The sequence below is a fragment of the Lepus europaeus genome, chromosome 7, assembly GCF_033115175.1.
Source record: "Lepus europaeus isolate LE1 chromosome 7, mLepTim1.pri, whole genome shotgun sequence".
Taxonomy (NCBI): domain Eukaryota; kingdom Metazoa; phylum Chordata; class Mammalia; order Lagomorpha; family Leporidae; genus Lepus; species Lepus europaeus.
This window is the reverse complement of record NC_084833.1, coordinates 44,932,391-44,954,704: the sequence shown is the minus strand read 5'-3', so window position 1 is coordinate 44,954,704 and position 22,314 is coordinate 44,932,391. Positions and strand designations below refer to the sequence as shown.

The following is a 22,314-nucleotide window of genomic DNA, read 5'->3' as shown; positions in this document are numbered from 1 at the left end:
AGCTACCGGCCGCGCACCAGCGCTTATCTTGCCTGTCCTCTACCTCCCGGCATCCCAGTCTGGGTCCTTCTTGGAAATTGGGGTTGTTTTGGAATAATCGCCAGGCAGGTTCCCCCCTAAACTTCCCTCGTGGCACCAAGAACCTAGGATGTTTCCCAGCGCCAGCCAAGGCGGGAGAATGGGCCTGCCCTTGCAGGATTCTCGCAGGCTCGCCTGACCCTCTTCCAGCCCGAGTTCACAGGGGCTCACCTCTGGCTCCTTACCGTCCTCCCGGGCCTTGCCGGGTTCCTTCTGAGCGGGCCCTGGGGAGAGAGAGCGCGTGGCGCTAGCGACCACCCTCTAGGAGTGGTAGGGGACTTCTCCGGGATTCGACAAAGATGTTCTGAGCCTCAGCTTTCCCAGCTTTTTAAAATTGGCATAGTTTCTCAAAGACTGCTGCCAAGGCTTAATGGGACCATTCATGGAGAGCCCTTGCACAAAATTCAGTACTGAGACCTCGATAAATGTTAACTCAGACTACAGTAAAAAGCGCCCTGAAACCAACGCAAGCTCTTAGGGAACCTAAAGTTCAAGAAACGCAGGCTGTGGGCTCCAGCTGGCCTCCCTCCAAGGGCCCAGGTGGGAGAACCCAGCAACCAAGGCATCGGAGCGCGGTGGGCATCTCGGGAGGGGGCAGCCCTGCAGTGCCCCCAGCGCCCGCCGCAATCTGCCGCTGCAGCCTCTGCCTGCGGCCGCCTCGGCCTTATCCTCCAATCGCAAGGGGGCTGCCCAGCCGAGTGCGACTGTGAGGACCCGAGGCAGTGGGCCGGGCGGCGGGCAGCACGGAAGGGAAGCGCTGTCCACAGCTTTCCACAGCCACTCCAACCCCGAGGCCAGGAGTTCCCTGGGTGAGGCTGGCAGGGGTGGAGAGAAGAGAAGCCTTTTTGCTGAGCATCCCCCTCTAGTTTGCAAACTACCTCTTTGTGAAAGCGTTTCCCCTTTCTTATGATAGTAACCCCTGCCTTGTACTAATTGGAAAGTCCAGTTAATTGCGGTGGCCACTGCCCCTCCCCTCCTCTCCAACAGACTTAACGTCCTCCTTGGCTTCCTGGGGTCTGTGCTGACCCCGGTTGCCTGGGGATCGAGGTTTTTGTTTTTTTTTTTTTTGGTGGGGGGAGTGTCTCTAAGACTCCACTTGCTTACAAATCAGGCCTGGCTCTGGTTTTTTCCTGAAAGGAATATGAAGGAAAAAAAAAAGACAAAAAACAAAACAAAACAAAACAAAAAAAACAAAACGGGTGTCCTTTGAAAGTGGTCTGAAACCCAGGTCAGTGGTGAAAATGAAATCCTTTTTATTTCTCTAAAACATTTTCGAAAGAACTTTAAAAACTACATTGAGTGCAATCAATTGCTCAGCATTTTCTCTTCATTGTGTTATAACAGGACCTCAATTCGAAAACCCAGGGTCCCTCCAAGAACCTTTGTCTTGGATGGTAGGGATGCGGGAATCTGAAGTCTGCGTGCAGGCAAGGTGGGTACACCCAAGGGAATGCAGAACCTGTGTCTGTACCAGCCATGGCACAGCTGTGAGTCTAGGAGCAGACCTTCCATTGCTTTCCGGCTAGTGTTATGGAGCCTGCTGAAGGTTCAGAGAGACAGTTCTGCTCCTGGAATCTGCTGGAAGATAAAAACACGATAGTGGTCGAACCCCTCCCCCGCTCCTACCTGGACAGCCCACTCCACTCTGCTGGCGTCTGCGCCTGGCTTTGGGTGCAGTGGGACGTGTCCCTCCCATGTTTCCATTAATTAGGAGGAGGCAAACTTCTGTCTTCCCCTCCCACCAGCTTTGGTTTAGTAATCAGACCCACATGAGTCACGCCAAACACACAGCCCCCTCCTGCCCGACTGACAACTAGCAAGCGTACTCTAGGCTGTTGTCCCTTTAAAATTGGAATCCAAGGGGGTAATGATTTATCAAACTTGTATTATCAAGAAGATGTCAAACGAAGGGCACCTTGCTTTGCACTGACGCAAACCTGGCGTTTCCCAAGGAGATATAGAAACGCTTCTCCTGCGGAGCCAAACCCAGTTAATAGTGGCTTCGCTCTCTACCGGTTCAATCTGTTGCCTGTGTCGGACATGGTGAGTGTTCCTTTTGTTCTTTTCATAGGAAAGTGGTCTGAGGGGATAGGAAGGCAGATTCGTTTTGGGTATCTCCTTTTGAAAGACCTGTGCGTTGGGCGGGAGGAGGGTGAGCAATTATTGCAGCCGTAGGTATTTGTATTGGTGAACAACACCTGCAGTCGGAAAGAGGTTTGCTATGCTATAGGGCTGAGGGGGGTCGGTGGCGGGTGGCTCTCCAAGGCGGGATTCTGAGCACTGTCCTCGGTGCTGAAAAACCAGATGCCACTACACAGGCGCGTTGCCCTGGGTCCTAGAGGCTATTGAGACAGCAAGGCTGGCTTGGGTAAAGGCGCTTAGACTGGATGCAAATTAAGGAGTTCTGATCTATGCATTTGTGAAAGGGAGCTGGAGGGGGGGGGCAGGTGATTGAGGCGAAGGTATTCTGATTATTCTTACAATATAGCAATAACTATTGATGCTAATATTTAGGAAGCCCCAAAGCTAAGACGAGGGGCACAAGAAGCCCAAAGGAGCACAACTGACAGTTGTTCTCCTTTGAAATCCAATTGGGAGGAAGAATTATAAATTAATTGTGAGTTTTGGTCTTCATGCAAGGGTACGGGTGTGAAGGATATTAGATTCCTGTGAACAGTCAATGCCTACAAAACGAATGCAATACAAAAAAATTTCAGGCTTGTTTACATTTCTGGAAATCTGAAGGTGAATGTAGATTGTGGGAGATAGACCTTGTGTTTTAAGCATGGTTAATTATTGTTGTTGTGGGATTTTGCTATTGGTGGTGGTGTTTTGGTCGAGATCTTTATCTTTGCCTCTGCTACCCAGCAGGCTGGGGTGAGTTTGGGGGCTCTGGGATTTGCACAACCAATTTGGCCTCAAGCGCTCACTGGTGCCAAGGCATCAGCTTTGTGGCCACAGCTTGTCTATGGGAAAGAAAAAAAAAAAGGCAATGTGCATTGTTGAATGACAAAGGAAATGGGGCGGAAAATTAAAGAATCTTTCTACAATGGTGATGGGGGCGCCCACACCCCACAGCCGTGATGTGAAATCCAGAACAGGCGGGGAGCTCTGGGCTGTAGGGCTATTTACACCCTCCCATTTTGCCCCCTCCAAAAACCACTTCTCCCTCTTTTCTTACTTCGTCCTCCATCGGGAAGGGCATATCAGCTTGCTTCTGTCATCGGGTTACTCAGAGACTGCAGAGTTGAGAAATACTGACTGCAATCTTTCTTGGGGAAAGGGAAAAATCCAAATTCTGACTTGCGCCCCCAGATAATGCGTCTGGACGTGAGCTGTGAAGTCTCCATGTGTAGATACAGGTATTTTTAACGCTGCCGCGACTTAAATTTTTTTGCACGAATTTAACGTTGTGTTTGCAGGATTGCAGTGCCCCCAAGGAAATGAATAAGCAACCGGCCAACAGCCTGGAGGCGGCGGCGGTGCCAGGCCACTGGGATGGCCGGTGCGCGCCCAGGACCAGCCCTGAGCAGGAGCTGCCCGCGGCCACCGCCGCGCCGCTGCCACGTGTGCCCAGGTCGGCTTCAACTGGCGCCCAAACTTTTCAGTCAGCCGACGCGCGGGCCTGTGAGGCCGAGCGGTCTGGAATGGGGTCGTGCAAACTCAGTAGCCCTCGGGCGCAGGCAGCCTCTGCTGCTCTGCCGGACTTGAGCGAAGCGCACCGCGCGCAGGCGGTCTCGGCTTCGGCGGGCGCCGGGCCAGGCAACGCGCTGCACTGTAAGATCCCGGCTCTGCGAGGTCCGGAGGGGGATGCGAACGTGAGTGTGGGCAAGGGCACCCTGGAGCGGAACAATACTCCGGCCGTGGGCTGGTTGAACATGAGCCAGAGCACCGTGGTGCTGGGCACGGATGGAATCGCGTCAGTGCTCCCGGGAAGTGTGGCCACCACTGATACCCAGGTAAGCAAGTCGCGTGGGGCCCGCGCCGCCTTCTGCTCTCCAGCCGCGCACGGGGCGAGACAAGGCGAGCCAGGCCGTGGCGGGTGCACGTGTGCTGATGGGGAGACCGATTGGCAGTGCCAAGTGATGGATGCGGGACACGGCTTTGTGGCTTCAGAAGCTCGCACTGCGCTGAGGTGGCCGGTTTAGGGCGCGAGGGCTGCAGTGACCGTGCCAGAGGGGCTACAACTTGCCACTTGTCAGCCCAGGACGGTGGTAGGACCAGGGATTCGGGGCACAGATCCGACAGACTACCTGCTTTGTTCAGACACAATTCCTCTCCTGCCTCTTACCTCTTTATTTGTTTTCCTTAAATCAAAAAACAAAAACACGGAGTAAACTCTGTGGTGGTGGCGGCTAATGGTTTAATATCAAATGAGGATTCATTGGATGCAAGGTAGGTTTGCATGAGGCTATTGAAGCTTCAAGCTTTGGGGCCCATCTTTTGCCCTGACCCTTCCAAAACCTGGTATCCAATATTCTCATCATAATTTTGCTCCTCAACTCCCAAAACAAACTTTCATCAATTTTGTAAGCTCCAGGCCCCACCAACCTGGGTCTGTCCCTGCATTTGCCCCCTTACCATTCAGAGTGGTAGAAACACCCAGTGAGCTAATCTCTGCCCCTGGTTAGGGACAGAGGCAGCTCTCTTTCTTCCATGTAAGCTTTTGTTTTCTGCCATTTCCCTCCAGTCAATTCCCCTTCTCTCATCCTCTGTGTGAGTCCTGTTTCACCGACTGCAGCTCTCCCATTGCCTGCCTTTCTGCTGTTTCCTCTCCTCTTCTGGGCTCAGGGGCTAGGTTTTTGTCCAGCAATAGGGGTCTCAGACCAGAATATCTGCCTGTGTGCAATGCAGGGTTTATACAGCCCTTCTGTCCTTAGTCACGTCAGTGTTTGCACCACACACACACACACACACACTCACATTTATCCAATAGACCTACACCCAGCTGCTAGAATAACTAGAAATGAACATGAACTTGGACTTTCCCATTCACCCTTGCTTTGGGGGGTTCACCTCTGTCTATGTGCATTAGCCGTCTGTGACAGCATGAACCCCATAGTGTGACCCTGAACGTGGAAGAAAATTCATTTCACATGCCTTGCTTAACCTCTGCACTGCGGCAAGAGGGACTGGAGCTCCCCATCCTCCCCCCCCCCTCCTTTACAGCCTGGAAGCCTGGGAGGTGGGGTTAGAGGTGGGGGTGGTGTGTGGGTGGGAGGAGTACAGGGAGGATGTTCTGGTTCTTGCAAGTACTTTTTTCAGCCCCGCCCATCTTGCTGGTTGTGGTTTTCTGACACTCACCCTGCTCCTCCCCAGGACTTCTGTTTTACCCTCTGGGTGTGTGTGTGTGTAGTGAGGGGAATAGTACAAAGCTCACCAGGTTACTACAATGGGAGGAGGAGGGTGACTGAGGATGGCAGTGGCCTTCCTCTGGAAGCTTTGTGCAGAGTCCAAGTGTCCTGAACATGTTCAGAGTGCACCTTACGTGACCTCACCCCACAGCTTTTCCTGGTGAGCAGTCAGGCATTCCAGGACCGGGTTCAGCCCCAAGAAAGCATCGTAGTGGGAGCTCGGAGAAGTGAGCCATGAAAGATTACATAGATTGCTGGAGCTGGCCAGTGCCTCAAGGGACAGTTATTTCAAGCCCCTTGTTTTACAGATGTGGACACAGAGGTTCAGAGAGTGCAAGTGGTTGCTTGGGGTAATCTAACTGATCAGCGGTAAAATTTAGACCAGAACCCAAAGTTTTATACTCTCTATCTCTTACCATATGTACCTTTTCCGTTTGCCCTCTTCTTATTTTCACCCCATCCCCCTTCTGCATTTCTCCTTTGCCCCAGGGCAGAAGTAACTTCCCCTTCCCCTAAATTCATTTCCCCTTCCAGCTGACCAGGCAGGTTTCCTGTAGGCTTTGGTGAGGCAAAGGCTCTGGCTGGCTTCAGGCATTGCAGCTCTCTTTCTGGCCTTGGCACACAACCCACAGAAAGGGCAGGCAGGGGAGGGGTGGTGTGGTGGCGGCACTTTGGGAGGAGAGGGAGGGATTGGTTAGGAATCTGCTTGCTGGGAACTTTGGGCATGATGTTGGGAGCCTGCTTGCCAAATAAATTCTTGGGGATGGAGGGATCTGCTTGCAACCAACCTCTAGTTTCAAGGTTTGGGGACAGCTGCTTGCCAGTGGGTTCGGACTGCAGGATTTGACAAAGGGGATTCTGGGATCTGTTTAAGGTGGATCTTCAGATAAGAAGTTGGGGCCTGCTTGTTGAAAGACTCGCAGGGCAACGTTGAAGGGTGACGTCCTTGCTTGTAGATGCATTCGTCCTTTAGAATTGGGGTCCTGCTTGCCGATGCATCCTCGGTTGAAAACTGCGGGTCTGCTTGCTGGGAAGGACCCTCGGCCGGAGGGCGGGGTGGAATGGGACCTGCTTGCGACCTAGCCAGGGCTGTTATCCGACAATGTGCTTTTCCGCCCCCAGGAGGACGAGCAAGGGGATGAGAATAAGGCCCGAGGGAACTGGTCCAGCAAACTGGACTTCATCCTGTCCATGGTGGGGTATGCAGTGGGGCTGGGCAATGTCTGGAGGTTTCCCTACCTGGCCTTCCAGAACGGGGGAGGTATGGCTTTTCCGCTCTTTCCGCCTGCGGCGCGGCGGGGCGGGCTCTCGAGGGGCGTGGGGGGTACGCAGAGCCCTCGGGCAGGGTCCGAGGTGGGAGGCTCAGGGCAGCCTCGGCAGTCCCCAGCCTCATCCCCTGGAGGCTGCTGCGTAGAGCTGGAGAGCAAAAGCAACAGTAGGCGGTGGGCGCTGCATCCAGGAGGCTTTTACCTGGAGATGGAGAGCCAGAGAAGCCCCCCACACCTGCGCCCGATCCAGTCTGGGGACCTTGGGTCGCGCCCCTAGAGAGCATCGACGCATGGGAGTGCAGACTGTAGTGTAGCCGTCGCGTATTTGGGCAGTGACGCGAACCTAATCGATTTTACAGCCAGGTGCTGTGCAGTCCTGGAGGTCCGAATTAAGAACATTCTAAGACGATAACGAGGAAATCTAAGCTTCCAGGACAGACTAAGAATGCGCGCGGAGGAACGCAGCAGGCAGGCGGCCCGGAAGGCGCGAGGGGGGAGGGGCTGCCCTTTGAACCCCCCGCAGAAGCCCCCTTCTCCCGCCTCCCACACAGCCCCTCTCCGGCAGACGCCGGCTACATTTCGATTTTGGTAAAATCGATGAGCAATCGCAGTTTCCTTTCCATTGTCCTAACTGCGGAGATGGCGAGAACGCGGGATAGGCCCGCGCCAGCTGCAGGGCCACCACAATCCAGCACTTCCGTCCCCGCGGGGAGGGAACCGACGCGTGCAGGGTCCCCTTTGCTCCCCCCTCGCCACGCGACGCTCAGGCGCCGCGGACCAGACGTTCGTTCCCACGTCCGCGGACCAGGCGCCCTCTAAGAATAAATAGGAGTTTGCTCCTTTCCCGCATCGTCGCAGCTGCGGTCAAAGGGACGAGGCGCGCGCTCCCGCTCCCCAGAGAGCAACTTCAAGGTGGTTTCGTTTTGCTTTTGCCTCTTGGTTCCGCACCAGGCGGAGTCTGGCGCGGTGAGACGGACAGGTGGGCCTACACGGGACGGCTAAAACGGCAAAAATGGGTGACCTCCTCCCCCCGACCGGTTCCAGATTAGAACACGTGGACAAGGACTCTTGAGGCCCGCAGAGCTTTTGTAATCAGGAGTGTCCTGGAAAGAGAAGGCTCAGCGCTGGCCGCACGAAGAGAGATAGGCGCCCTGCAGGGTTTCCCGCAGGCAGACCTCAGAGCTGGGGGCGGGAGCTGGGCTACCGGGGCCAGAATGAGGCTTCCAGGACCAGCAGGGGTGGGGACCCGGGAAGGGAGTGGAGAGGGAATTCAGCCAAGGGAGTTTAGGGACACAGGTGCCTGCGCTTTGCTGGCCCGAGATCCGTGGAGTGCGGGGCTGCGGGCGTGCGGCCCGGGAGGTAACCGGGGATGCGGGCGGAGCCAGGTGTCGGGAGCGGGAGGCAGACTTCTCCCGCACTGCGACGGCGCCCGGGGCCCGCAAACCCTAGCGCAGGGTGCAGAGCCCGGCCCCTCCTTCTCCTCTCACAACCCCATCCTTTCTCAAAGCTGTGAGGAGAGGAGGATAAAGCAGGGTCCCCCGGTTGTCTCCCCGGCGGCCCACGGTTCCTGTGGGAGAGCCTCTGGCTGGAAAGGCCCTTCCGTGGAACACCGGCCTGGGAGAGGGGCCACTTGGAAGGCGGCACCAGAGAAAGATCAGCTTTCTCTTTGCTGAATAGTGTTCTGGGCTATGGAATCTCTACCCCTCAGACTGATCATGGAAGAGTGCTTCCTGGTTAAAACCTCCTAAAACATCATGGCAATTCCCCAAGCCCCTCCCACACAACCTCAAAGAATCCTTGGAGGGAAGAAGCCCAGACCACCCTCAGCAAGTCTGTGAGGTTCCCAGGCACTGCACTAGGGTGGGCATTCTGGGGAATGGAGAGAAGGCAGGTAACTGACTGAGGTGACTCACCACCCTGTCCAGACACCCACATCAACGTTAGCCAGGGATCAGAGCTTGGGGCAAGGTGCTGTGGGAAGACAGAGCAGGGAGACTTTCTGAGGATGAACATTTGCATTGACCTTGAAGGCTGCAAGGGAATTCTCTTATGGAAAAGAAGGGTGAATAGTGTGTGATGGGGGTGGTGGTTGTGGGGGAGGGATGCGCATGCTGGCTGCTTGTCCCACAGAGCAGACACAACCCTGGTTGGCACAAGGTGTACCTGGGTCATTGTGGAAGATGGCTCCCCAGGATTAGCTTAGCAGGTTTTAGATCCTGGGAAGGCTGGGACTCTGATGTGATTTCACCCAGTTTGCTTTCAGTGATCAAAGGCATGGATTTGTTGATCCCTAGAGGGGTGTAATTTGGAGACATAAAGTGCTGCCAAAAATGAAACTGCAAAGCCGCACATCACCCCAAGCATTCTGTTTGATGGAGCTTTGAGACAAGGAGTGAATTTGTATAAATTCCCTTACACTGTTGGAGGAGGGCTTTTAAATGAACTGGGGTTACCTGTTATTGAGCCAGGATGTCAAAAGCTTCTTTGGAAAAGGAGCTTAATTGTCCTTTAGCTCATTAAAAGGGAGTCCCACCACCACCCAGAGGGCTAAGGTGGGCCAGAGCCCTGCCTTTCCCTCCCAGAGCTCTCACTTCCCACTCTCTCTTTCCAAGGTGCTTTCCTCATCCCTTACCTGATGATGCTGGCTCTGGCTGGGTTACCCATCTTCTTCCTGGAGGTGTCGCTGGGCCAGTTTGCCAGTCAAGGGCCAGTGTCTGTGTGGAAGGCCATCCCAGCCCTACAAGGTGAGTCCCACCTGCCTCCCAGCCTGCCTCTCCGGGCCCTTACACTGCCCTCGCTGGCTCCAGTAGAACTGTGATCAGTAGACCCCACTCCTTCCAATCTTTCTGGAGGATAAGTCAAAGATCCTCTCTGACGGTGTTGAGGTCCTGTTAAGGTGCCTCAGTGTCCCTGGTAGACACTGAGTCCACCCCACTTAGGACATCCCTCTGTGCTAGATCATGACCCTGTAGTCAACTCTAAGAATTCCATGGGAATTGGGATAAGAATGAACTCTAGAACTTTTGCTTCTGCAGGTTGTGGCATCGCAATGCTGATCATCTCTGTCCTAATAGCCATATACTACAATGTGATTATTTGCTACACACTTTTCTACCTGTTTGCCTCCTTTGTGTCTGTGCTGCCCTGGGGCTCCTGCAACAACCCTTGGAACACACCAGAATGCAAAGATAAAACCAAACTTTTGTTAGGTAAGTTTGGATATACCTGCTTTAGGTGTGTGTGGGTTGAACTATTATGGGGTCATTCAACAGAGATTAATTGAACACATGTTTGTCAGCCTCTGTACTAGGTGCTGGGGACACAGAGATTAAATCAAACAACCCAACATGTTTCGTTCTAACATTTAAGGAGCTCATGGCTCAAAAGTGGGATAGTCAAATTCCTCTTTGCTCATGAATAGTTTTAAAAATGCAGACTCACTTCAACAATGAGGCTTAAAGTTATGTGTCCAAATCTGTCTCAACAGGGAGGTGATGCTTACAGTTTCCTATAGGCAGATACCTAGTAACCAGGTACAGAGCTAGCCCTGTTTCTGTATTGTACTTCAAACTCAATGCCAATTATCCGTGGTGACTTATTCAAAGCCGTGGATTTGGGTCAGGTGCAAAATCCATTGTAGTAGTCATTATAAAAGTTTGCTCTGCCTTCACATTATTTACAGTATCTTAAAACATAGTACATTTCTTTCGATGAATGTTATCCCTGCCTAGTCTGTACTTCAACTTAGTGGTTCTCAGAGTGCGGTCTCTGGACCAGAGGATAAGCATCATCTGGGAAATCAGCAAGCACACATCCTCAAACGTAGGGAATCAGAAAGTTTGGGGGAGGGGCCAGTGTTGCGGTTTAAAAAGCCCTCTGGGTGGTTCTGGTGCTAGTTTGAGACCCACTGTTGCAGCTCAAACAGCCGCTGCTGTAATTCAGGCCCGGTGAATCTCAGGTACCAATTTCCATATGAGTTACCTTATTAAATACCCTAATCTTGACCATCTGGTGGTGATTCCCCAATTTAAATATTCTAAAGCAAGAACATTTAAAAAAAATGCAACTCCATAGGCCTGCCAAATAGTCCGGCTCATTAGATTTTGGTGGAGTCATATAATTCGCAGTTTTACAAGGTCTTCCAGGATCTTATGTTCCAAAGTGCATCTGTCAGGCTGGCAACATCACTTCGAGGGTGATTAGAAGCCCCACTCTTGCCTGCCTAATGCCCAGGTGACTCGTCTGTATGGCACAATTTGAAAAGCATTGATGAAGGTCCTAAAGTCAAGGAGAGGAGTGATAGAAGCAATCCCCAGTCACTCTTCACAAAATACGGCTCAGGTCGCCAGGTGAATGTGAGAGCAAAGCCTTCGACTTAGCCCTCCAATGGAAACATGCCTGCTGTAGGACCTAGATGAGGGCAGGTCTGCGGGGGAGTGTTCTTGGAAGACCATTTCAGATGGGAGATTGCCTGGGATGTGAAGACTTGAGGGAAATGCCAGCCTCTTGGATTAAGGGCAAGAGTAGATTTGAGGAGGAGCAGGGCAGATGTTTGAAAAAGGCTTGTGACCTGCCAGACATCTCCCCCACTGACTGTGTATGTCTGGGCCAGATAACTTCTCTCTGGACTCACTTTGCTCATCTGAAAGATGGAAATAATAATAACATTCTTCACCCCACCTACCTTAGGGGATTGCTGTCGGGAGAAAAGATTTGGGAGAGGTAAGTGCTGTATAAAAGGGTAAAACTCTCCACATAGAAGGTGGTAGTATCAGTCACTTTTAACGGGAACGTATGAGCAAGGAGCTTCTCCTTTCCCTCGGTCTGTGCTGAGGACAGTGTCCTGTGATTGCTGTACAGGTACAATCCACTCTTTTGCCCTTATAATCTGTGCATTACAGAAAACATTATTTAACTTGTTGAGTCCATTAAGGGCAAAAATATGATTTTCTATCCTCTTACCACCCTAAGAGAGATGCATATACCTAAAGACGGTAGGTAATTCATACTGGGGTGTTTTTCCATACACATGCCTGTACATATATGCCATGTTCAGCCTCCACCTAGAGAGACCTTGAATGAGTCTGCAGGGGAACTCAACCTAGAGATACTTGCTCATTAAGTTCAAACCCTGTGTACTTGGAAGTGCTCAGTGGTAGGGAATGAGGATTTGTGGAGGTCCCTAGGTGTGTGGTTCATTAGTGGTATCCTAGTGTTATAAGGGACACAAGAGTCATTGTCCCTTAGCCTCTCTGGGCCATGGTGTCCTTATTTATACAGTTTTCTCATTAATGGTTCCTTAGGTTAGAATAATGGTTCTTAAGTCCAGCTGCTGCACATCAGAACATCCAGGGGAATTAAAGAATCAAAAACGTCATTAGCGTCTGCCCCAGACCAAGAAAATCAGGCTATGGGTGTGGAGCCTCAGAGTCTTCCTCAGGTTAACCCAGGGTTGGAACCACTAGGCTAGAGATTGCCCACCTCCCTTAGTTAGGCTGCCCTTATCCAGCTTTGGGATGGAGAGGCCTACCTTTTTTGCCCTGCTGTCCCCTTATCCAGTGGTCAGGTCTGCAAAGCTGCCATCTGAAAGAATCCAACCCAGGTGGCTGTTAGATTCACAACCAACAATCCCTGCCAGAACGGTTGCCATGTAGGATGTAGGGTCTGGAATGAAGAAATACCTGAAGGTCATAGGTCATCCTAGAGCTCGGTTTGTCCTTTCTGGATTATAGGTGGGGGGAGGGGAGTCACTTTCCAGGGGAGTGCTGTTGGAGGAGGGCTGTTTCTTTGATTGGCATTCCAAGGGTTGCTTCCCAGGGAGCTTGCTGATCTTCAGGAGAGATAGCATCATCAGAAGAGAAGCATCGTTCTCCTCTACCAACAATACCCACTCTTGTCCAGCACTGTGGTAGTGTAGAATAGCTGACCTCACAACAAGCACCATGTTGAGCCCTTTCATTGTATCACCAATGTACAGGTGTGAAAATCTGCAGCTCAAAGTAACAGTTAGCTTGCTTGTAGACTTGAGATTTGAGCCAGGTTTGCCTGCCTCTCAAGGCTGTGATCTTAGCCACCATTCTAAATTGCTTTCCAATCTATGAAGCAGCTTTATAAATAATATTGCTGTTATTCTTAGCGAGAATGCTGTGTGTGCCAAATGCCGGGTGACATAATTGCTATTTTGAAGGTGACAAAGTGGACTCTGAGGCTCAAGCTGTACGTTGTAAGGTAGAACCAGCCCTGGAATTTGGGTCTCATGACCCAAGACCTTCTGCTCGTCCAGGGTTCTTAGAGTCTTCCTACAATAGATTCTATACAGTCAGTTCCAGAACAATGATGTCATTCCAGGTGTTCCCTAGCTGATGTTTATGGTTGAGATTCTATGGAATAAAAAGTAAGCTTGTATGAACAGTGGTTAAATTTAGTACTTTTACTTCTGAAATCTATCTTAAGGGAGAAATTAGAGATGGAAGTAAGGAAGATACAAGGTTATTAAATGCAGCTGTATTTACAATACTGGCGCACACCAGAAGCATATAAACATGGGACCAAAACCCATGTCATGTTAATTCCACAGAACCAATAAATTATGGTTCATTCAAAGGATTAAGTATTCTATTGTCACTCAAGATGAATCATCATAAAACACAGGAAGATCCATATCATAGCATGTTAATTGCAAAAGCAGGATATACATTTATAGTATAATGTTATCTTTACTTGCAGTATGTGCAGGGGTATAAAACATAGGAAAATGACATAAAAATAATAACAATGGTGAATTGGGAACCACACTTTTCTGCATTTTCTAACATGGATGTGTATTTATTGCATAGTCTTTGTGTATGTGTTTTTTAAAGCACACACAGGCTGGCTGAATGGGCCAGGCACATGGATGGAGGCCCATGTGGTAGAGTAGACCCTGCCTCTGGGCTGGTGTTGTGGCATTTCCACTCTGGCTCACAATAACCCAGGGCACAGGAAGGGCAGAATGAAGACCCTCCATGGCTAAGCTCCTATAGACTGGTGCAAACCATCATGCTCTGAGCACAGGGAGACAATGGACATCTCTCACTCTGACTGCTCCCTGTGAGCATGTGGACAGGTTGGCCAGATCCTATCTCCTCCTTAGCCAGTGATTTCCTTTTCTTTCTTTCATTTTTTGGTCAAAGAAGCAAAGTGTCAGTATCCAGTCTCTTCATGCAGCCCTTCCATCTGTCACGCTCTATGTTATCTGCACTTGAATGTGTGCTGTTCCTGGGGCCAGGCTCTCCCCTGGCGAGAGTCTTGGTCCTTTCAGATTCTAGAGTAACTTGCAGAAGGTGGTGGTGACCTGACTTGCAGAGACCTGGGTGGCTCTGGAGCCTCCCCGCTCTGCTGGCCAAACCAGGAGCCCAGATAATGGGTAGCCCAGGCTGAATCCCAAGTGGCCATGCTGAGCAAGGCTATTTTAGAAGATGGAAAAACTCCTTCCCCCAGCACTGTCCCCAAGATGACCTCCCACGCTCACCCTCTCCCCTACAACGCTGTAGCAACACGCGTCCTGTGACAACCGGGCAAAGGGACTCGTTTCAGGAGAGGGAGGATAAGCAAGCCCTCCATCATGACCTTCAGCCACGGTGGGGAGATGTTCGTCCCTCATCCCTCTTTGTGCTGCTAGGGACATGCGCTCTGGGGTTCCTGATTCCCCGTGAGGATGCTGGGGCACCATACCCACTCTAGCCACCGAGAGAAGTCCTGGCTCTTGCTTGTGTGTGGAGGCCGCGTCTTTGGGAGTTTCTAAGGTGCAGGGGGTAGCAGAGGCTGTTTTTCTAGGGTAACGACCTCCAGGCGTCTGTAATGCAGAACCAGTAGGCTGTGCCCTGCCAAGTGAGACCAGCGACAGTTTTGTGAAAATACGGAGCTAGCTGGGTCACTTCGAATGGGAGCAACATAAATACCATTTCTATTTCGGGAATGGCTTAATTTTCATTAGAACTTTAATTAAATGATTCCTTTTCTCCCTGGCCTTCCATGTGCTTTCATTTATTAATAATTGCCTGAGTAAAGAGATTCCCATTCCAACAGCTTCCAATTTAGCGCGATCATTATCGCTGTTCTTTGTTCGGGGTTGCTGGGCCGCGGAGCTCTCCGATGAGACGGCCCATTATTCCTTCGCGTGCAGACCCGCGGGCTGCGGCGCTGAGAAGCGTGCTCCTGCCGCCCAGTGGTGAGAGGCGATATGACAGGAGGCCGGAGGCTGCCTGCAGCGAGAGCCCGGAGAACCCGTGAGCCCTGCTGCATTGCCGCAGGAACCACGACCTTGTGCGACTGCGGCGGGCAGCGATCCACAGACATCGCGAGACGCTCTCTAGGGAAGCTGCCTGCCTGCTTCCCAGTGGCGGTGTTGGAAACGAAGGATTTGGCACGTGCCCGTGGTGCTGGTGATCTCTCCAGTCTTAGGGAATGGAGGCACTGTTTTGGCAGCAGGTGGAGAAATACCTTCTGTGCTTACAGAATTAAAAAGGGATCTGGGTGATGCCGTAGTTGCTTTCTTTCAGGTTGCTGTTGCGGGAGAGAACAGCTTGCCCTGTATATCTCTGAGAGTTAGTACATGAGAACCGTTCTGAACCTCTGTTATGTGACCGAAGAAGATAATACTGAGTGGGAAGATACTTCAAGGACTCTAAGGCAGACATTTTCACCCAGGGCAGCTCCCATGAGGGCCATGGCCCATGGCAGTGCTCCCAGGTGTTTTCAGTTGTAGCTAGGAATGGGGTGAATGCTCCTGGCACTCTGTGTGGGGGCCAGAGATGCCACTGGGCATCCTGCAATGCACAGGACAGCCTCCCACCACAGAGAATTAGCTGACTTCAAACATCATTAGCACAACTGTTGGAAAGCCCGGGTCTAAAGAACTCATCAGAGGGAAGGGGCTCTTTCCATGGTTGTTTTAATCCTTGCTCCATATTCTGGGGATGTGTGAGAGGCAGCAGGTAATTTATGGCAGGCAAGTGGGCTGTAAGAGATAATGCTGAGGACCAGGAAATCCAACCCATGAAAAGTTACAAGGATGAGGATTGGGTAATGGCTAAGACTGGAGGGCTGGGCATTGTGTGACATTTTCTGATTTAATTTGGTCCTTGAAGTGACCCTGTGAAGTAGATAGCGCTATTGCCAGAAGATGGGGGCTTGGGCAGAGCCAAGCTCTCAGGGCCGGGGAGGACTCCCAAGCCTGTCCTCTTGCCCACTTCGCCTTCCACAGAGGGCATCAGATGGAAGTCCATGCACTGCATCTGTGCTGCATTTGTTTTTCTGTTGTTGGCCACAGTATTTAAAAACAACTTGAGCCTATTCCTAGCTTTTTAAAATGGAAGGGTCTCATGGAAATATTCAGATTTTCTGCATCTTTTGCCAGGGCATCTGGAAAAGTGTGGCTCTGATTGACAGGTACTCTCCGGTTGGCCACGGTTTCCACTTCTCCCAATTATTCCCCACTTTCTGCCTTCTTCATTGTGTCACCAGTCAGGCCCTGTGAGTGCTTGTGTTCATGTTCCCTGCTCTCTGTTTCACCATGGAGTGGTTAAGAGCATGGACTCCAAAGAGACAATGCCCATTTGCCTCCTGGCTTGATGCATGACCTTGGCAAGCAACTGCTCCTCTCCATGTCCCCTATTCTTTACCTGTAACCTAGAGTGACCAACAGAGCCTGTCACATGGAGGGGTGAAGAGAGCTTTATGTAAGTCAGTGCATATAAAGCCTTTATTACAGAACTTGAGACATGGAAAAGGCCATATAAATGTTCTGTTGATATTTTTACTCTTTGCTTCTTTACAAAATTATGTCCTTTGGGATTGGTTCCAGTGGATTCTTTGTTTACAATATCTGTCAATTTATCTGTATTGATAAAGCATTAAGGAGGCTTTGTAATATGTCAGAGAGACTGCAGATTCACCCTATTTAGAATGAAAACAGCGTGGGTTATATGAGGATTTCATGAGGTTACCTAAGCACAGTGCCTGACAAACCAAGACCCACATGGTTAAGTCCCTCCCTATCCTGCCCTAGACCAGGCCTTCTCAACCTCAGCACAATTGACAATTTGGACTGGATAGCTCTTTGTTGTAAGGGGTTGGCCTGTGCATTGTGGGATATAGCAGCACTCCTTGCTTTTACCCACTCAATGCCAGTGGCACTCAGATGTGACAACTACAAATGTCTTCAGCCATTGCCAAATGCCTCCCGGGGAGACTGTCTCTAGTTGAGAATCCTTGTGTTAGATCCTGGTGCCCACTCACTGGCGGATGGTATGGCCGCTGCTAAGCCATGTGAGAGGAGAAAGCACATGCATAGGTATCTTGGAGCTCTTACGTGTGTGCATCAGCTGTGTGCCAGGCTGACTCAGGTCCAGGGCAGACTCAGGAGTGTTTGTAAACTTTCTCTGGCAGTAGCCCGTCAAGAGGTTTGTGTATCTCTGATGCATTCGGCTCTGCATTTGTTTTCTGTAATGTCATAAAGATTTGGGTTTGAAGCCTGATTGTGTTCATCAGTCGTATGACTTCAGTAGATTTATCTAACTTCTCTAAGCCTCTTTCCACATTTTAGAATTTGCTCAGTTCATTCTTTTTCCAAGTTACTGGCCAATCTTTGGCAAACGATTTTGGCTTTTCTTTTTAAACTGCCAGAGAGAGAGAGAGAGACTTGTGTATGTTTTCTGTTCAGAGTTCACCACGTTTCTGTTCTGTCCTCACTTCAACAGATTCCTGTGTTATCAGTGACCACCCCAAAATACAGATCAAGAACTCGACATTCTGCATGACTGCCTACCCTAACCTGACAATGGTTAACTTCACCAGCCAGGCCAACAAGACTTTCGTCAGTGGCAGTGAAGAGTATTTCAAGTAAGAGGGCTTGAGCATTCTAAGGGAAACCCAGGGAATTCACCAACACCCTGCAGGCAGAGCGGAGGTCTGGGTGGGTGGCTGGAGGGGGTACCTCCCTCCTCATCCTCTTCCCGCTTGAGTGATCACAGAGGAGGCTTGTTCTCTGAAATGTCCTCCAGGAGCCCGTGGGCCTGGAGAGGAGGGTTGACTGAATGATGGCCAGTGGAACAGAATCAGGGCCAGCGTAGGACATGATGGTGAAGAAAAATGTTTCAAAGCCTTGGCCTAGTGGGATCCAAGCAGGCCTTCAGTTCACCAAATCCTTTTTCCCATCTATATTTGACTTTCAGAGACTGTCTGTCTGCTTCTCAAATAAATAAAGTGAGAAAAAAAGCCCTGGTCAACGTTTTAGTTTAGATAAGAACTATTTTTATTTTACAGCTTCACTTTAGTTTTGTACTTTCCATGTTTATGTGTCTGTACCTTCAAGATGGAAGTATAAGGACAATGGGGCATCCTCAGTTCCTATAGGAAGATTTAGTGATGTTCATGAAGTTATTTCTGAAGAGAGGTCAGTGCACACAGAGTTCAAGGGAGGGTGTGTGAAGAACAGCTCTAGCCTGGCTTTAAGTCAGGAACTGTAGACTCAGGTTCACTCAGGGCCTTCAGTGGGGCAAGTCTAAACCAGTGATGTGATTGAGAATGGTGGGGACTGTGGCAAACTCAAGAGCTGCCTGCTGTGTGTAAGGGAGGCTGGTGATGCTCAGCTTTGGCTGGTAACTGCCTTGCGGGAATAGGGGGCAGTGTGGAGAGCTTCCATCCCACAAGGGGAGTTGAACATAATGACTGGAGTTTTAAATGTGATCTCTCCCATTGTAAATGTTAGCAAAATAATTCAAATAAAACACTTGTGCCAAAAAAATGCACCTGTCAGTGGCCTCCCAGCTTATAGCCTTTCCCCAGGATTGGGGGACATCTGGCCCACGGGCCACATAAGGCCTGCAAAATCATTTGGTCTGGCAGGCCCAGGTAACTAAGGTGGGATTTGAAATGAAATTAACCTATAGCAGGGTAAGTTTTTCTTTAAAGATTTATTTTATTTATTTGAAAGATGGAGTTACAGAGGCAGAGAGAGAGAGAGAGAGAGAGGTCGGTCTTCTATCTATCTGCTGGTTCACTCCCCAAATGGCCACAATGGCTGGAGCTGAGTTGATCTGAAGCCAGGTGCTCCTGGCTTCAGGGTCTCCCATGTGGGTACAGGGGCCCAAGGATTTGAGCCATCCTCTGCTGCTTTCCTAGGAGCATTAGCAGCAAGCTAGATTGGAAGTGGATCAGCCGGGACATGAACAGGTACCCATATGGGATGCCAGCACTGCAGGCCAGGGCTTTAACCAGCTGTGCCACAGCACCAGCTCCACAGAATAAGTTTTAAATTGATAAATTGATAAATTGAGGATGCTATAAATATCCAATGGCCCTTGGTAGAAAAAAAAGATTGCCTTCTCCAGCTTAGGTCATCTGAAAGGATTACTAATTGTCCTGCTGTTTCTCCCAGTTACCACTAGTTCCTGACAGGTGTTCTCTTTATGGAATCAGAGGGCACAAGGTTACCCCTTGCAGGACAGAAGGGAGAGTCAGGTTGAAGGGTTAAAGGGTCCTTTTTGGAAATAACTACAACAGGAGTAGTCTGGATGGGCCCTGAATTCACTCTGAGTGAGAACTGACTCTGTCATGATGTTAGAGGGCAAATCCTGACCCCACAGCCACTGGGGTTAGCTGTACTGGAAAATGATGCACAGACCTGCTTTTGGTGATCTTTACTGATTCTCTGTGGCCAGTCTTCGTTTCATTTGTTTCTTTTTATTTATTTATTTATTTTTGAGATTTCTTTTTGAAAGGCAGAGAGAGAGATTGGAAGAGACAAAGACAGAGACCTTCCATCCTCTGATTCACTTCCCAAATTCCTGCAACAGCCAGTCTGGGCCAGGCTGAAGCCAGGAGCTGGGAACTGCATCTGGGTCTCCCACATGAGTGTCAGGGACTCAAGTACTGTTGCCTGTCAACAGGGAGCTGGACTGGAAGCTGAGTAACTCAGACTCAAGCCAAGCACTCTGATAAGTGGCGACTTAACCTGCTGCACCACAATGCCAGCTCCTCCAGTCTTAATTTCTAAGAAGAATGGAAATAGAAGTTTCTTGGGACTGGCCTGAGGTTGTAATGGAAGCATGGAGTGGCTGAGGAGGCCAGGGTGCTGTGCAATGGACTCAGTGTTTTACCCAGATGGGCTATGAGGACATGAGGAAGGGCTATCTCACTGCTTGGGAAATATGATGTCAAGGCTTTGCCTTGGACCCAAGTTCAGGGTTAGCTTGATCAGCCCTGTTCAGTTCCTAGTCCCAGGTTGCTCTAGGCAGAGCTTGACCATCCCCGTCCTGAGAAGCACGTCTGTGTGCTGGAAGACACCCTCTCCAGGAGTCCCTCCCTGCCTGCCTGGGCGTGAGGTAGCAGCCAGATCAGGAGTGGCACAGCCATTTCTGGTCCCCTCGTTGCAGTTTGGATTCTGGCCAGCCCTTTGATAACAGGTCACAGAAAAACACCCACCAACCCATTCCAGCAGTTTCTTACAGGATGGACAGCTAGGTTGGTGCTGAGTTCAAGGGATTGTCTGCCTCCCATCATTTATTTGCCTGCAAGGGAGACAGGGGTGGTCAGTCAGGCTGTGGCTTTGTCCTTTTAGAAGAAGGGGCTGCCGGTGACCATCGCCCCCTTTGCTTGCAGCTATGCCTCTGTCTTTGAATGTATTCCTTGAATAAAATCTAGCCAGCCCCATTTTCACCTTGTAGTGAGCTGCTGCTCCAGGACCTGCTCAGTGCAACTGGAACTGACGTGCAGGGCAGCATCCTAGGTCTCCTGGCAGGAGCAGTTTCTGCTGTGTACTAGTTTGCTAAGTGTAAAATTAGGCAGACCCGATCAGAACGCATCCTCATGAAAGACTCAGACCCTGGAAGCACACAGACATCATCCTGCCGCTTTAGGATTCTGTGGCCCTTCTTAGGGGGCACTCTAGGCAGGGGTGGAGCTTTGCTTGGAACCCTGTGCAGGCTGCGAGTGGCCCCCAGCGCATCATTAAAAGCAGAGTAGATCCAGCTGGTGTCTCTGAAGACAGCTGTTGTGGAGAGTGCAGATCCCACATTGCTAGCAACCTCATCTGAGTAGGTCCCTGATGGCGTGGGGAGGGGATGGTTTGTTCAAGGCTCCTGGCTCTGCTGGGAGATGAAGCCTGCAGAGCGACACCTGTCTGTCTGTCTATCTGTTTCCTTCCATGTTTTCCTCCACTCTCCCTCCCTCTCTTTCCACGTTCTTAGGTACTTTGTGCTGAAGATTTCTGCAGGCATTGAATATCCTGGCGAGATCAGGTGGCCACTAGCCTTCTGCTTGTTCCTGGCGTGGGTCATTGTGTACGCGTCCCTGGCTAAAGGAATCAAGACTTCGGGAAAAGTAAGCACTTGGAGGAGGAAGCTCTGGGACACGTGGCTAAATCATGGAGCAGGCAAAAAGAGCACCTGGAAGAGAGTCAGGGGCCGTGGATGCTAATTCAATTCTGCCCCCGGTAGCTGTGGAGTCGTGAGTGAGTGCCTTCAGTCTTATCTGTAAAATGGGGATAAGCAATGCCTTTCCTACAGGGCTGTTTTAAGGACTGAGTGACGCAAATGTATGCAGAGCTCCTGAGATGTGGTGGGAGTACTGTTCTGGGGTCAGTTTCCCTCTTTTCCACCCAGGGGCTTGCTGACTTTTACCTCCGGTTCTGGCTACCAGGTCAATTCTGGCTTCTGCCATGGAGCTGGATAAGGATCAAAATTTTGAAGTGGATTTCTTCTCACTCCTGATTACAATGTTCTTTGCCATCCGTGGCCCTCTTCCAGCCTCCCAGTCCAACATTCTTCCACTCCAGGAACTCCTGGCACTAAAGGAAGCCAGGTCCTGCTGGTGAGACTTTGGCTGAGAGCATACTTGGCTCCTCTTGCTGAGCCATCACTTGGCTGGGCCCCGTGGGAACTATGGGACTCACTCTGCATGCCCAGATCCAAGCCTCAGAAAGCAAGGGGTCCAGGAAGTGTCACGCCACACTGGCCATGGTTGAAAGGGTCTTGCTGACATGTCCCTGTCTCCCTGCTGCCCTAGGAAAAAAACCCACTGAAGAGCTAACCAAACACTGTGATGACGACCCGGGCTATGTCATCGCTGCAACAGGCATTATGCATGTTTCAGGGTAAAAATGGGGAAGAGGATGTAATGGTAGACTCTGAGGCTGTAGGCTGTGGAGTTGAGGTCTGGTCCAGGTATCCCAGCCAGGGCTTCCTGGGGGTTACATTGCTACCACCCAACTTCAAAAGGATCTGGTCCTCTGGGAGGCTTATCTGTGCACCTCCCATCCAGGCGTGCTGCCTGTCCTCCACCAGGCACCCAAACCTAGCACCTGTTAGCCACAGAGACCAATCTGTTCCCTCTGGGCAGCTTGAGGTGCTCACAGATGCCTTTTGGTTGCAGCTGTTTCTGTGCTGTCCCTATCATGTGACGCCACAGGGACTTGGATGGTGGCCTCTGCAGAGCTGTCAGGATTAGTACGTACATTAGGTCACACCATGTGAGGAGAAGCAGCCACAGAGAGAGAGCCAGACTGGGAGCTGGGACACCTGGATTCTTGACTCTGGGGACCTGTCACAGGGCTTGCGGCGGAAGGACATCCATCT

General features: G+C 50.8%; 1 protein-coding gene across 1 annotated transcript in view; it reads left to right on the top strand.

Moving 5' to 3' along the window:
- Positions 1-503: 503 nt before the first annotated feature.
- Positions 504-22,314, top strand: part of SLC6A5 (solute carrier family 6 member 5) — a 61,939-nt gene continuing 40,128 nt past the window's right edge. The window contains exons 1-9 of the mRNA XM_062197492.1: positions 504-784; positions 1,423-1,472; positions 1,940-2,121; positions 3,501-4,037; positions 6,555-6,693; positions 9,313-9,444; positions 9,736-9,909; positions 17,440-17,581; positions 20,929-21,061. Of these exons, the coding sequence (XP_062053476.1) occupies positions 504-784; positions 1,423-1,472; positions 1,940-2,121; positions 3,501-4,037; positions 6,555-6,693; positions 9,313-9,444; positions 9,736-9,909; positions 17,440-17,581; positions 20,929-21,061 (1,770 nt within the window). The remainder of the gene's footprint in view (positions 785-1,422; positions 1,473-1,939; positions 2,122-3,500; positions 4,038-6,554; positions 6,694-9,312; positions 9,445-9,735; positions 9,910-17,439; positions 17,582-20,928; positions 21,062-22,314) is intronic.